We start from the raw sequence: 15438 nt of genomic DNA, 5'->3' as shown, positions 1-15438 counted from the left end.
CGCCATGTGGTGTCCTCCGGGGCAGGCAGGAATCGAACTCATGCGGAAGCGGCTTTAGATTCTCAGTGCTGTGCTTTAACCCGCTGCGCCACCAGGGAGGGCCCTAACTTGGAATTTTTAACCTACACTCTCAACTTTAGTGGCATCAAATTCTACCTGTGGATATAACCATAGAAACTAAAGGCTCATTGACATTCCTGACATCCTATCAGGTATCAAATGATAAGAGGGTTACATGCTACTCATGACTACAGCAGAAAAGGACATTTTCTAAATGTAGGACTTACTACTATAGTATAATAAAAGTCTGAGACCTTGAGTTTAGAGTAATTAGTACTTTTTTTTCAGATAGGCTTACATGTACCATTGTCTTCATGGTTCATATTCTTGAGCCCAACAGCAAGTCAATTAAAGCATCAGCTTAGGAGGGGTCACAAGCTCAAGGGACTCTAGGATTGATGAAGTAACATGAAGGAGCAAAGCAGCCAAGAAGTGGTGAAATAACCATCAGCTGCTCCTCCATTTTCATTACGTGAAAATTTATACCATCTTGGAATAAAAAGGGTCAAAGCCAAGGGTAGCAAGAAAACCTCTGTTCAACACATAAGTCTTAAACTAACAGTTCAAAATGTGACAACAGAATTCTCTTGGTCTGATTTAACCAAAGGATTTATTTGCTGATCCCTAAAAAGCAGAATTCAGAAAATAGCACACCCCCTTTTCATTTTCTGCCCCCCGCCTCCCCCCCAAAAGAACAGTTCTATAACACATTTTCAGTCATCTCGCTTCCCAAGGCATGGCCCTTCCACGTGTCCGTCCTGATCGAGCAGACAGGTGTGGGCCAGCGGCACCACTCACACCTCCTGTACACCTCTCTGCAGGCATGGGGGCTTTTTCTCTTTTGATAGAAAATTGTTGAAAAAAATTTTTATAGCAAAATATCTCAAGATCCTCCCCCTTGCTCATCCCGCTTCAGTCACCTATTGGAAAAGTACAGAATCGAAAAATTCCTCCCCCACCATTGTAATTAAAATACTGAAATCTGAAGATATCCAGGTTATTCTAAGTTCTTGGGTTAATACTTAAGATATCCGCAGAGAAAGTTGAACCTCAATTTCTGCTGCTCACAAAAAATGGGGAACAGAAGAGAGGATTTGATTAGAACAGTTAAAAACTGATAGTCATTCTGTGATGGAGCAAAGCAGGCTTTTCAACCATCAATGAATAATAACCATGTTGCTCACAAACCTTGCAGTGATCCTGCAAGATTTGACTCTCAAATATAAAACATACTTCAGAGACAGCCAACAGAGTGCTAAGATATGTGAACAGAACAGAATGCTGGTTAAGGCACAGAGTCAAGAATTCCAAGAAATTTTGAGTGCCATTTTTCATTTAATAAGCCTAAAGCAATCTAAAGGCTGTGGGTGTGATCACATCAGGATGTTTTTATGGAATAATCACAGGCCAACATGACTGGTGGCTGGCAGGCTGGCACCCTTTGGCTCACAGTATGAAGCGAGCGGCTCCAGCACCAACTTCTTGGCGAGATCTAGGGCTGGGGTGTGTAGCGGAGGTATTTCTTGCCAGACGGGAGCTCTTTGGTGAAGACTCCTTTAGGGAAAAGCTTTTTGGCCTCATCTTCAGGGATCGTTGGAAGGACCATCACACTATCTCCACTCTATAGAAAAACATTCAGAATGGTGAAATTCAATCTCAGATTGAAAAGGAAAAGATTAGTGCTATAGGTGCTAATAAGAATAATTAAGAATAATCAGGTATTCTTTACTCTCTCCCCTCTAAGGAATTTTGTCTTTCCTGCTTTTGTGAGGGTAAGTAAACTCCGCAGTCAGGAAACTGTACAAGGAGTTTTATATAAAAGGTACCAAAGGCCTTGAAAATGATCTCTCAGCAAAGTCCCTCTAGTGTGTTTGCAGGCTAGAAACAGCTGTAGGCAACACAGACCCTGAAGGCAGCCATGCAGAGACTGGCCGGCAAGTGATTCATCTGCCCTTTAACATCTTTACCTTCCAATCAACAGGGGTGGCAACCCTCTTTTCTGCTGTCAGCTGGAGAGAGATAACAACTCTGAGAAGCTCATCAAAGTTCCTGCCAGTGGTAGCTGGGTAGAGGATTGACAGCTTCAGCTTCTTATCAGGACCAAAAATAAACACCTGCAGAGCAAACAGTCAGAAAAAAGACTTCTTTTTTAAACACTATTGTTATTAAAGTCTTTTAGAAAGCTATTGACACACTGAAAATGTTCCAGGGCATCCCAATAAGAAAAAAAAAAAAAAAAAAAAACGCACCACCACCACCACCCTGTCCCCCAAATACCTAAGGTTTGTCTAATTGCATTTTGGGAGCGAGGAATAGAATTTTCTTCTTCATGTTAGCTTTCTGAACTTAGAATTGTATTTGGTTCTGTCTACCCCAGTAAGAAAGGCCAATGTGCAATTTTAATCCAGGAAAGGCCTCAAGAAGGGATGATTATCATAAAATGATACTAATGGGAGTTGGTATTGGTATGCTCAAATAGTTGTATATTTTTTGCAGATGAGGGACTAAGTTTGCTTTCTATTGGGTACAGAGCAAACTTAAGAGGACAGAATAAATAAGGACTGAAAAGCAGAGCTGCCTTATGAAGGAGGATATGACCACTGCTTAGAACTAGAGAAAAGGTTTTTCAATTCTCTTTGAGATTTAGAATAACTAAATATTTCTACGTAGATTTTGTGCTAAGGATTAAACAGCTTGGAAATTTAGCTGAAAATTTTACTCTGCATCATCTTTCCAGAGAATCAGTGAGATGAACACAAATGTAGTTACTATGTAAGTGGAATTGTTCCCCTATTTCTTCCCTATGATTGGTGCAAACAGTAACCTGGAAGTCCAGCCTGGCCAGTCAAGACGTCTACATGGCAGATTCCTACCACTTACCACGCGAGCTGTCACAGGCATGCCCTTTTCATCTTTTTCTGAAGGGTCCAGCATGCCCAACAGAATGGCAAGTTCCCGATTCTTATCATCAATGATGGGAAAAGGTAACTTTTCTGTGGGCTCATCACAATTATAAGCGTTAATATCCTGAAATGCAAGGCAGGGGGGAAGATAAGTCAAAGCGGTGCTCATCCTCTCAGGACGATCGGTTAAAAGTCACCATCTTGCAAGACAGGAAACAGGACTATAATCATCATCATGTTCTTTAAGCAATTTCAGTAAGAAAAGTAATGAACACTCCCCGTCTCATTTATTCATTGACAAGAATAACAGTAAGTATGACACGTAGCTTGTAACTGCACATCTTTTTCATACCTAAGTCTCTTAATGTTTAGCATGCTTCTACTGCTCTGAGAAGCAGCAAGAACTCTTTAAAAGATGAATAAGAAGGTCCCAATCCAAGGTACCTCTGGGTACTCGAATACTGTAAAACCCACCAGAAATAATGAGTTAAGTTCATCACATCTAGCAATAACGCCACATGCTGAGGAATGTTAACAGAGTTTGTTCCTCTGTCAGAGGTCAATCTACTGTAAAGCAGATATCAGGGAATGCAAAAATAAAAATCACCTAACTTAAAGCAAACAAAAGAATGAAGAGCTGACTATATACTAAAAGGTTAATTCAAAGATAAATCTTGTGGGTGAAAAGGCAGAGGTAAGTTTATAGAAATCCATACAGAGGGAATTTTAAGGGTGAACTAACGGACAATGATTTACTATTTTCCTGGCTACTCCCCTTTCTCCCAGTAAAACTTCATTCATTCCTACTTTCCTGTCCCTGGAAACTTGGGGTGGAAAACATATTTTCTGTATTTGATTTAGCTTCCTTAGCTAAAGGTGGGCTATACAATATTGTAAATACATGTGGAATACAGATGAGTAAGACCCTTCAAAGGAACTTCTGATTTGGTCAGATGATTCTCATATGAGGAAGAAGCAAACACAAGACTATAATATGCAAAGGGAAGATTGCAAATGCTGAAGTACACTTAAGCTCCCATTTGTAGAACCATTAGGAAAATCTTTAAGGACATGGTATGACTTTCACCTGGGCTCTTGAAGACTGGATAAGAGGTTCACCGGCAAAGAAAGACATTCCAGTAAAGGGAAGCACTATTAATGCAACATTTAGGCAAGTCTGAGCATAAACTAGTGATAAGAGTAAGGCACTCGTAGCTGGGTGAAGCATTAGGATTTAATAGCAAAGAAGCTTAAGAATCGAACAAGGTTTATTTACTATGTGGTGCCTTGACAGTAAACTGGTTGATGACACAGCACTAATGGAACCTTTGTTGATTTATCCAGAGATGTGATAGGGTAAAAGTGACATTCATGAACTTTGAAATAGATATCTGATAGTTGGAACCTGTTTCCAAGTCAATGAATTCACAATTTAGAAAACTTCTTAGGCAGAAGCTCACCACCTAAAATAAGTCTGTATTTTAAAAGGTATTAAATAATGGACTGTACAAACAACCCTGTTAACAATCTAGCTTTAATTCTTGCTATGCAGTCTTCTCAACCCTGTCTCTTACATGACAGTGTTCATATTCACGAACACTGAACAACAATGTATTTTGGCTGTATTCTATCTTAAATCAGGTTATTCTATTCTCTATCATCTGGCATGAAAAAAGAACATTAGCTTGAGGTTCAGATCATACTACTATCCTTTTATTATCAGAGCAATGTTTAGCAAGACCCTCCAACTCTGCCTGAAAGACATTATTCTCATCTGTGAAAATGACAAGGGAAACAAACCATATACCTCTCCTAAAAGTACCTGAAATTATCAGTGAGAATCCTGCAGAAAAAAACTAGGTGCCATTCATGGCCAAATGTAAAGGAAAGAAAATAAAAAAAGCTACCTTAAGAAAAAGATTAACACCTTTTCCTTTTCTCCTGTATATGATTTTTGTAATCTCAGTCATAGGATTAATTCATATGAAATGGCCAGGGATACAGCTTCTAGGAGTCAGCTCCTAATAAGTGAGTACCAGAGTTGATCCCTAAACAATGTGAGGGTTAAGGGTGCTGATCCCCCACATGGTTGAAAATCTGAGTATAACTAACCCCCACTTCCTGTCATCTCTTCCCTCTAAATTTAATTAGTAATAGCCTGCTGGTGACTGAAAGTCTTACAGATAACATAGTCAATTGTGTGTTATAGGAATTATATACTGAATTCTTATAATACAGTAAAATAAAGAATATGTCATTAAGTAGGTAATAAAGAAAATACATTTACAGCACTGTATTTATCAATACCACAAGTTTCCACCTGAATAAGTAGGCCCATGTTATTCAAGTCTCTGTGTTCAGGGATCAACTGTATATCTTTTGATATATATATCTTTTGAAGTATATCTTTTGATATATATATATCTTTATATTTTTTGATATATATATCTTTTGAAGTGCCTGACACAGCCTGGTAAACAGTAAGCATCCTGTGAATGTTACCATACTGATTTAACAGCACACTGTAGGAATGTCCTAACATGGTCTGAAGTTTAGATCACCACATTTCAGGTACACACAAATAACTTTTGTTGAAAGTAAGACAATTCCTTCCTAGTTCATTCATTCAACAAATAGACTAACCGCTCACTGAGTACTATTCCCACAGTACCCCCCTCTGGTGTAGAAAAACACACCAACCAAGTGAGGGCTTCTTATGTGCTAAGGAGAATTGTTAACCAGCGGGGACAGGGAGTGTGGAGGAGTTATAATTTTAGATAGAGGTCAAGGAAGACCTTAATTTAACACAAAGACAGTATTGAGCTGAGACTGAAAAATACAAAGGCAAGTCACAAAGATACTTGGGCAAAGAGGGAAATGTTTCAGATGTACCAGCTGGGCTAAAACTTCACCTGAAACCAACTAAGCCACCTCCTATAATTTATCACTTGATCTGTAGTCTCAAAGAACACCCCAAAGGGTACTATACCTTACTCCAGGCAAGATGGTCTTCAACACTGTCTATTGAGAGTGCGATCAGCTTCACATTCCTCTTGGCAAATTCTGGTGCCAGCTTGACGGCCCTGCCAAGCTCTGTGGTACATACTGGAGTGAAGTCCCGGGGGTGGGAAAAGAGGATGCCCCATCTGAAAGGAAGGAAAAGAAAGTCACTGAGTGAAGAAGTCATGGAGTCACAAATCCTAGGTCACAAATCATGGAGTCACAAATCCTAAGTAAAAATGACTTAATAAAACAAATGTCTACGAAGACAATTATATTAAAGTTATCCTGTTGACTGTTTTTCAACCTTCCCCCCACAAGTCTATGTTTAAAGTTCAATTCAATCCAAGATATGAATTCCAAGATGATAAATATTTTGAGACTGTAGAATTTTAAGTGTTACCTCACTGGAGGACAATAGTTACCCCAACTACTTTCCAGCTAATGAAATCTGTGCTACTCAAATCAAGTAGTTTATTGAAATAACTTGTTTTTGTTTTTTTTTTTTTAGCCTTTTCTACTCTTTTTTCTTAGCAGAGACCTTGACATTCAGCTCCAATAATGATGTACCATATGCTCCAAATCCAAGCAAATGCCTGATTGCAATAGTAAACAGATTATGTAATCTGAAATAAAAAGGCATTCTTGCCTCTATTTATATGCAAAATTAAAGTGCACACTTGGCTTCAAGTAAATGAATATAAAGTCTTTTGTAACACCACTCTACAGATCTAACCTGCCAAACAGGACACCAAGTATTTGTATCCCAACAAAACCCACAGCATTTTATAAGCTTTGCCTTCTTCATTTGTACTTTCTTTTTTTTTATTTTTGCTTCAGACCAAGCAGGTAGAAAACTGACAGCCTACAGCCTACCGACAGCAGATTTCTATAACTAAATTCTTAGGTATGTGCTAATAACTAAGTCACTACTGCCTACAGTTAAACTTTAAATAGATTTTAGCCATATTTCAAGCTAAAAGTCACCAAGAGCATCAGAGTACTTCTTCCTTCTCCACGGTAGCAGAAACCACACAGAAAAAGGAAAGTTCAACACTTGTTTTCCACACTCCCATTGACTCATATTAAAACAGGATTCTAAATAGCAGAATACTAAATCTAGCATAGATTCTCTGCAAAGTCTGTGTTTTTTTTAAACACAAAAAAGTAAAACAAAAAGAACCTATACCATCTTCTTACCTACATCCGCCACTCAATTTTCAAGGCTTTGTTGGGGGTAATGATGTCTGAACAAACTCTACAAATATGTTTTATGGACCTCAACCCCACTCCAGACCAAAGAGATCCAAGACACCAAGGACTACAAATCCCATAATGTCATCACCACTTAAGGGACGATTGCTGGGAACTGAGGGTGCAGTTATTTAAGCAGTCAAGTATAAATCTGACAGGTAGGCCTTGGGATCCCCTGGGGTTTTTGTTGGTTCCAGCTCACCAGAACTGGTAGAATGCATTCACCAATTTATCTCCCTCTCTTTTTCCCTGAGTTTGCTGCTTCTAGCAAATATACAGGAACATCATAGGAGGCTCAGATCATCAAATCCAGCACCAATTCCCTTATTTGTTTCCACTTGTCAGGGGTAGGGGATAATTTATCTAAAATTATTGTATTATTTATTTGAAATTATTTTAAGGAATTTCTCCAAACTTATTTGCAACAAAAATCAACATTCTGAATTAAGTCACATACTGAATGAACTATGGGAAAAATCATATTTGTAGAAAATCCATGTGTTGGTGTAAAGGGCTTGAACTCATTTTGGGGTAGGGCGGGGAATACCATAAGAGGCAAACTTGTGCAGTAGTTGTGGATAGGTACAGATATTTTCTTCATCTTTTTATGTGGCTCCTGGAGAAGGCACTATTTTAATCAAATAAGGATAGAATCAGAGGCCAATGAAAAGTAGCAACAACAACCCCCCCCCCAAAGTAGGATTAGCTTAAAGACTGACAGTATAATTATTGTTATGGTAAATATGCTTTATATCACTACCTTTAGATTGTTGTTTTGTGGGGGTGAGGGCTACAGTTGGAAATGGGAATCCCATTATGTTTTTGGAAAAATATTAATACCTAGATTCCGAGTATATGACTGGCCTCAGCCTGTATTTCTGAAGTCTTTTCTGCCAGTAAGGTATGGAAGGCTCCACTTCTCATTTTTTTTCTAGCCTTGCCTAGTCTCTGACACAGCTTAGCTATTCCCTTTTTCGGTGTCTGAAAAATGGGTTCAGCAGACCTAAGGTTTAAGAAATCTCTCCCAAAGTCCTTGCAGGCTCTGTTCAATCATTAATTATAAATTTCCCTCTCTCTCTTTTTATACACACATCCTGACCCCACATCTGGACCTCTATGTGAAAGGGGTGCAAATCAAGGAGAGGGTTTGTTAAGTCTCAGAACATTACAGTATAGCCGGGCCACTCAGAACCATACTTAAGGAGGTACACACTGAAGGGTTCAGATAAAAACTAAGCAACTTAAAAAGCTTGCTGATTCAGAACCTCTGGAAACAGGGCAACAAGTAGTTTACTCCTAAACTTAATGCTATCATTGTTAGGAGATCACGGGTCCCCAACTTGGCAAACTTCAGTATGGCCTCCTGCCTTTGGCACAGAAGTGAAGGGGAGAGGGGACACTACTGGCAAACAAAGGGTCTCCAGTAGGAAGGTACACGTGTCCTGCAATGGCCAACTCTGGCCAGGGTAGGTCACTGCAACTAAACAACGTCAGAAAATCCCTCCCTCGGTGTTGCAAACTCTGGAATGAAAGATAAACCTACAGAGTTCTTGGTTCCTCCCAAAGTTATCAAATCATATCCTGGCCCCTAGAGGAGGCGCTGGGCAACAAGTCCTCCGGACAGTGAATGGGCAGCTCATGCTTTTAAATTTTGCATTTTGTGCCCAACAGCTAGAAAATCCGGAGCGCAGCATGTAGAAACTACAGATAACAAGCTGAACCTTCGACCGACAAGACTGACTTTAGACACCCACTTTCACCAGGGCGCAAACTGCGGAACCGAGGGAGGAAGGAAGGGAGTGGAGGCTACGACGCCGGGCACGCATCCCGGGAAGTGACCGCCAAAGCCGCCCCGCCACGGTTCTTACGGGTCTCGGCCTGACCTCGCTACTTGCAGTTACCCAACCCTAGTTGGAGACCACAAATCCACCTCCGCACCCGCCTCCAGTTCCTGGGTCCTGGGGGAACCGAATTTCATCCCTCAATCCCCTCCCCGTCTCGGGTTCAGCACAGTCACTCCTGGGCCCGGAGGCGAGCCGGATCTAGTGTCCAGTGCACGGCGGGCCGGAGAGTCACCTGCCCCTCGCAGCACACGGCCAATTCTGGGCAGAGGCCGCCGGGCGAGAAGCACGTGCGAGAACCGGTGCGGGGAGGGACTGAGCTGTACCGAGGCGGAGAGGGAGAAAGAATAGCGTAGGCACCTCCGAGTCCCGCGCAACCCGAGGCCACGGCAGGGCGACGAAGTGGTCACTTACGAGTCTCCCAGATAGTCGTGGAAACGAATGCGGCCCATGGTGGTACTGGCTTCGAAGTTGGGCGCCTCGTCCCCGAGAAGGAGCCCTCCGGGCATGGCGGCAGCAGTGGTGGGAGGAGGGAAGAAAGGAGCGGCGCAGCCGGCAACCCGCAGGTTCCAAAAAGTAGGTGTACGGCGCGGTCAGCCTCGCTATAAGTGGGGCGTGGGCGGGGACAGGGCGGGGTGAGCGGAGACCAAGGCGGGTCTTGTGGGCGGAGCCTACCCAGGAGTGGGCGGGACGAGGGGCGGGGCCAGACCAGGCCAGCCCGGAGATCAGTTTGGCGTCCAGCAAGGCTTTCGACCTTCCCAGAGCCAATGGATTCCTGCGCGCAGATCCCCTGACCTGGGGTCCATGACGTCACCACCTGCAGGTTTGGGCGTGCGCAGGGTTGGACCCTGCAAGTCGTTTGGGTTTTGGAGGTAAAAGCAAGCTGAACGTAGCAAAAGGGGTGTACCAATACCGAGAATCGCGGAGGCGGACAGGCTCTGGCGGCTGTCACACAGCCCCCATCTCACCAGGGGGGTGGGGGTAGGGCTCGAGGATCCGCGCAGAACCTCCTGCACATTTACTTATGTTCGGGGCGACCCCACATCTACCCCTTCTCGCAAGTGTGAATGTCTGGAATCCTGGCCGCCCCAGACAGCTCTGTAGAGGATGGAGCAAGACCTAGAGAAATGGAGAACCTTATGTCAGAGGAAGTGGCTTCAATATTGCAGCAAAAATTCCCGCACCTATGTCAGTCACTACTTGGGGGAATGTAGCTTTATTTTATTACGCTTCATTCCCCCCCCCCCAAGTTCATTATAAACCATAAAAATATTCAATCCAATTGCTCTAAGACCTAGTATAAATTTTTAAACCTACCAATTGAGATCTACTGTGCCCAAGTCGAATCTGCTACCACCGGAGGAGGAGGGATAATTAGATTCATTTATTTCCTTGTATATGCCAAGCGTGAGGCAGATGATTGTTCTTTTGGACCTTTCATTTTAATGGGGAGAGGGACTTAAAAGAGCATTTTACTTAAATTAGAATGTATTAGATATCAGTAAGTCTTACTCAGAAAAAAAATAATGTGCTAGAAATGTGGCTGGACTTGGATGGTCTGGTTGGGGAAAGCCTCCAGGGTAATGTAGGTAAATACAGCACATTGTGCTCTAGAAGTGGAACTATTATTGGAAGATGATAATGATGTATACGATATCCATATGCTGGCATTGGCCAGGTCTGGTGATACAATAGAGAGATATGGTTGATCTTACAAAGAAGGCAGATGTCCATGAAGGGGAAATGCTGATGGGGTGAGGATGCCAAGTGGTTGGAATTCAGCAGTGAGAAAAGTCTTCTGCATGGGAATCCTCAAGCATAAATAAGTCACACTGCAGTGTTAGCGGAAGTGACTCCCACACGTTGTGATTTCAGTTTTCATCATAGTTATATTTGTACAACATGCTAATCATATTTACTCAGCTCTCCTCTGAGCAAGGACTTGGAAGAAAGATTACTGGTGGTAATTCTAGCCACTCTAGAAGGCTATGTGGGACTACTTAATCTTGAAAGTATTTTGACTCTAAACTGTGGTTTTAGAAGTGCTATGATTAACTTCTTGTGTAGGGGAGAAAGAAAAGAGGAGTGTGACTTTAAGACACTATTAATGATGTTGTGGAGCTAATTTAGAAAACACATATATACCATAAATATGGAGAAGGAATACAGAAACAGACTGTCACTATAAAAGGCATAATTATATAGACATAACATATAGAGATGTAACTATCTCCATTTTTATACACGTATAAGTTCACAATCTTCTATTGTAAATTAAGCAAATATAATTAGACGAATGACTTGGAATTTACAATACTGGAGGCTGCACACTGGCAGTCTACCGACACCTTGAAAACTTGCTTGCTTTAGCCTTTACAGCATTTAAAATTCTACTGAATTAGCTGTCCACATTTAAAAAACATGATTTCCACTATGTCAAAAGAGCTAGCCACACGGGGTCCATGTCCCACTTGGCAGACAGTGGCTGCAGTATAGTGACCTTCTGCGTGAATGTGTCCCCTATTTGTTCAGAAGATCCCCATTATTTACTGCCATTTTTTCTATTGCCATTATCGCCCCACTCTTGTGCTGGGTTTTTTTTTTGGGGGGGGGCTAGAATTAGGAGGAAAATAAATCCTATTCTAATATATTCCTATGGTTGTCAAAATTGATACAGATGGTTGACAACTTGATAGGGGCTAGGGAGGGGGAGGAGATCAGATGAGACACTAAGCTCTGGTATAGCAGGAAGTTTGCACACACATGTTGGCTATGGCCTGTCTGCTCTCAGTTAATCTTCTAGCCCAAGGACTCTTCTGGAGTAGTGTTGGGAGCTAGTGCTATTGGAAGACCAGCCTCAGCACACTGGGACCTAAGCCTGAGGCCAGGTGGCCAGGAGGGCAATAGGAGTTCCAGGGGCTGGACATCCCAATCTCCTGCAGCAGTGAAGGCTTGCTTATGGAGGAACTCTTTTTTTTTTTTTAAAGATTTATTTCTTATGCATGTAGAACTGCGGTACAGGCTAGAGGTGCAGGGGTGGTGAGAGGATTCACCAGAGACAGAGTGGGGAGCAGAACAAGCGGACTGCCGAAGTACACTGCTGAGGGGAACAGCGGGCGGGTCAGGAGAGGTCTGCCGTGCCATGGGGATCACCTCTGGGGTGGGGATCAAACTCTTACTGAAGTGGCTTTAGCTTCTTAGTGCTGTGCTTTAACCCCCTGTGCCACCAGCGAGGGCCCACTGAGGAACTCTTGTTCAACTTATATAAAGAGGCAGGGCAAATGAAATGTTAAGGCGGTTTCTTTAGGGTTTTAACCCCCACCTTCCAGATTGTTGGCTATCTGATTAAAGCACACTTTAAAGATTCTGTCCCTCTCTCTACTTTACTGGCTTTTGGTGGTGACAGGTGGCCCTGTTAAGGGGAAGGATGTCTTATAGGAACTCAGCAGTTTTGTGGACTCCACCCCTACTCCAGCTTTCTGGATTCCACCCCTACTCCAGTGATTGGAAACTACAACTCCCAGCAGTACCAAGGAGAGAACTGCGAGGACCCAAGAGCAGAGCTAAGCAGGCATTCTGGGACTTTGGGGGTTAAATAGAGTATGGTTTTATAACGGTCACTCTGCAGAGGTAACAGCACTTTCTCTTTCTCTCGGACTGTGTGACTGGGGGCTAGCAGTTAGTTTTGTTACTAGAGCTCCAAGTTAGCCGAGCTGGTAAGATATTCTGGTTACCTGATCTCTCTCTCTCTCTCTCTCTCTTCCCCTGGGTTGTTCCTTTTCCTTTCCCCTCTTTTGTAAATAAACCCATTACCCTTTTTGTGTGTTCCTGAAGAACAATTAAATTTTAAGTGGGCAGGTGAGGACGCACAGACAGGCAACCCAGTTTCGCTCTGGGCTACCCTGTAACAGCTTGAGCCATGGTCTTTCAGTTACAAACTCTGACAATGAGAAGTTCACTAAACACCATGTTTCAAGGAGGAACATAGCTCATATTTCTTTGGGAAAGTAAAGAACTTTCCCACATATCTACTATGCAAACAAAGTTGGAAGAATACCATCTGTCCTGTCTACCCCTGTATGAGGCTGAGTTTTAGCCTCTGTCCTAAACTGAAGTAGATACTCCTTGTACTGAGCCCCTTTCCAGAGGGAAAAGTTTGGGATATTTTCCCAAAGGTGAACAAGTATTCCCTTGGGAAAAAGGGAAAGGAGTTGGTCAAGGGAGACATTCCAAAGAGAGACAGAATGTAGAGGCGGGAGAGTTAGGTTAAAGAGTGGATTTTTCAGAGAGTGGAGATCTGATATCCAGAAAAATATTCTCAGGCTGCTGGTTAACCTTGAAGTCCTTCCTGAGTGACAGGAAATAAGGAATTACAGGGTTTTCATAGGGCTGAGTCTTGACCAGTTGAGTCTCTGCACTCCTGCTTGGACAGATTGGGAAAAAATGATGAAAAATTGACAATAGCCCTTTGGAAGAACAACAGCATGTTGTTCTCTTTCTCCCCACTAAAGTTTTGATCATATCTTACCTATTAATATCTATGTCTTGTTGTGTTCACATAGATGGTGAAAGTTTGCACAAAGTGTTGAAGAGCATTTGGCTCCCTTTCTGCTGCCACAGCTTCGAAGTTTCTTGGATGGCAAGGGCTGGGAATAACAGGACAATGTGACCCTGGTTGTAACTGGAGAGACAGGGAAAAAGTCCTGCCTGTGGGAGGAGTGGGATTATGCATTTGAAAACAATTCGTATGAGCTTTCTTGTAACATTTGATGGTCTTTTAAGAAAAAAAAAAATAGCAAGAGGGCTGAGCACAGTGTACTGAGCAGGGCAGTGCTAAGAACCGGCTGTGTGAGGGGGACTGGTGAGAGGGGACTCTTCTTTATCAGGGGACATGCTGCTCTCCTCTCCCTAATGCACATGCCACAGGACATCGGGATCTGGAGAGACATCAAAGTAGGAAATGTGGAGCAGGAATGAAAGGACAACAGTTTTCAACATGTAGAGGGATGGGCAGTTTCCAGAAGGACATTCTGCTAGTAAATTCTGACACTTTCTTTCCCATATAAAGCACTGAAAATGTCCTGACTATCCTGAAAGATCCTGTTTACTAAATTTTACAATAGTGTCTTTTTGAGGAACATATGTTCATCACGGTAAAGGATTAGATTTGAAAGCATCATTTAATAGTTGGGTAACCAAAGGCAAAATGCCAACTTGGAATTGTCTGGAAGATGGTGAATTAAGTTAGCCAACTCTCTCATCTGCTTTGGGTTAAGCAGAAGAAGCTGCATGTCTTCAAAAAAGAATTCATTATTTTTACAGGGAGGACAGTGGAGTTTTGTATCTCTGTATATACAGGGGCTGTCAGACAGAACAGAGAGAAGCCAGTGGCAGAGAAGTTGTAAGAGTTGGGAAAGGGACAAAGAAAGAAAAAAAAAATGGGAGAAAGGTTAATTGTTTTGCAGAGGTTCCCTCCTGAGGACATTGAATGTGGGGCTCCTCTGGTGATGGCATCAGATTGGCTTATGAGACGCTGGCACAGATGCTTTATTACTGGAGCCTGTGTAGGGGTGTGGAATGCCGGACCTCAGATTCAGGCAGCTGTTCACAGTAGGGTGTTGGGGGGGATCTCTAAGAGGGTCCTAAGCAGAAACTGAGACAGGCAAGGGAAAAGTGAATGGCAGAAACTCTAGAAGCAGAGCAGCAGCTGACTAGTGTTGAAGAGTTCAAGGTAACCCACTTAGTGATGAAAGCTACACAGGGTACTGATAGCCTGCCAGCTTCCAAACTAAGCTCTTTGAGCCCTGGAGCCGGGGTGAGCTAGAAGTGGGTGGTGGGAGAAGTCAGTGAAGCTGCAGCCAGTCACGTTATTAATGGTCTGAGATTTTAAAATGATAATGATAATCGTCCCTAAGATCTGGCCATTTATTGATTTATTCATCCATCCATCCGTCCATGCATCCATCCACATACTTTTTATAGAAGTACCGTTGTACTGTACTTCTATAGGTTTCAGCTGTGCATCATTAAAAATCAGCATCTGTATATACTACATTAAGTTCACAACTAAATGTCCAGCTCAGTCCTTCACCATACCATTGACCCCTTTTTATTTGATTTTTATCCCTATTCCCATTCCTTTTTGGTAACCACTAGCTGGTCTTGTAGTTTAAAAGTTGATTTTTGTTTTATCTAGCTCACTCTCTTTTTGTTTGGCTTTTTTATATAAGTATGAATAAATTATATGGTGTTTGTCTTCCTGTATGACTTATTTAAGTAAGCATAATACTCTAGGTACCCACATTGTTGCAAGTGGCAGGATTTCATTTTTTTTCTTATAACTGAGTAGTATGCCATTGTGTGTATGTGTGTGTCATATA

The 15438-nt window shown here is 42.3% G+C and overlaps 1 protein-coding gene and 1 long non-coding RNA gene across 2 annotated transcripts in view; one reads left to right on the top strand and one right to left on the bottom strand.

Moving 5' to 3' along the window:
• Positions 1 to 653: 653 nt before the first annotated feature.
• Positions 654 to 9664, bottom strand: PRDX6 (peroxiredoxin 6). The gene is made up of 5 exons (XM_004688490.2): positions 9473 to 9664; positions 5953 to 6109; positions 2941 to 3087; positions 2028 to 2174; positions 654 to 1681 (listed from the first exon to the last, which is right to left on the bottom strand). Exons 1-5 carry the CDS (start codon positions 9565 to 9567, stop codon positions 1553 to 1555), a joined length of 675 nt encoding a protein of 224 aa, XP_004688547.1. The 5' UTR covers positions 9568 to 9664; the 3' UTR covers positions 654 to 1552.
• A 123-nt stretch (positions 9665 to 9787) lies between these two features.
• Positions 9788 to 15438, top strand: part of LOC105854022 — a 42325-nt gene continuing 36674 nt past the window's right edge. Inside the window, exon 1 of the long non-coding RNA XR_001145750.1 lies at positions 9788 to 9881. This is a non-coding gene — a long non-coding RNA (uncharacterized LOC105854022). The remainder of the gene's footprint in view (positions 9882 to 15438) is intronic.

The sequence above is a fragment of the Condylura cristata genome, unplaced genomic scaffold (genome assembly GCF_000260355.1).
Source record: "Condylura cristata isolate star-nosed mole 26May11 unplaced genomic scaffold, ConCri1.0 scaffold00024, whole genome shotgun sequence".
Taxonomy (NCBI): domain Eukaryota; kingdom Metazoa; phylum Chordata; class Mammalia; order Eulipotyphla; family Talpidae; genus Condylura; species Condylura cristata.
This window is presented reverse-complemented; position numbering and strand designations above follow the sequence as displayed.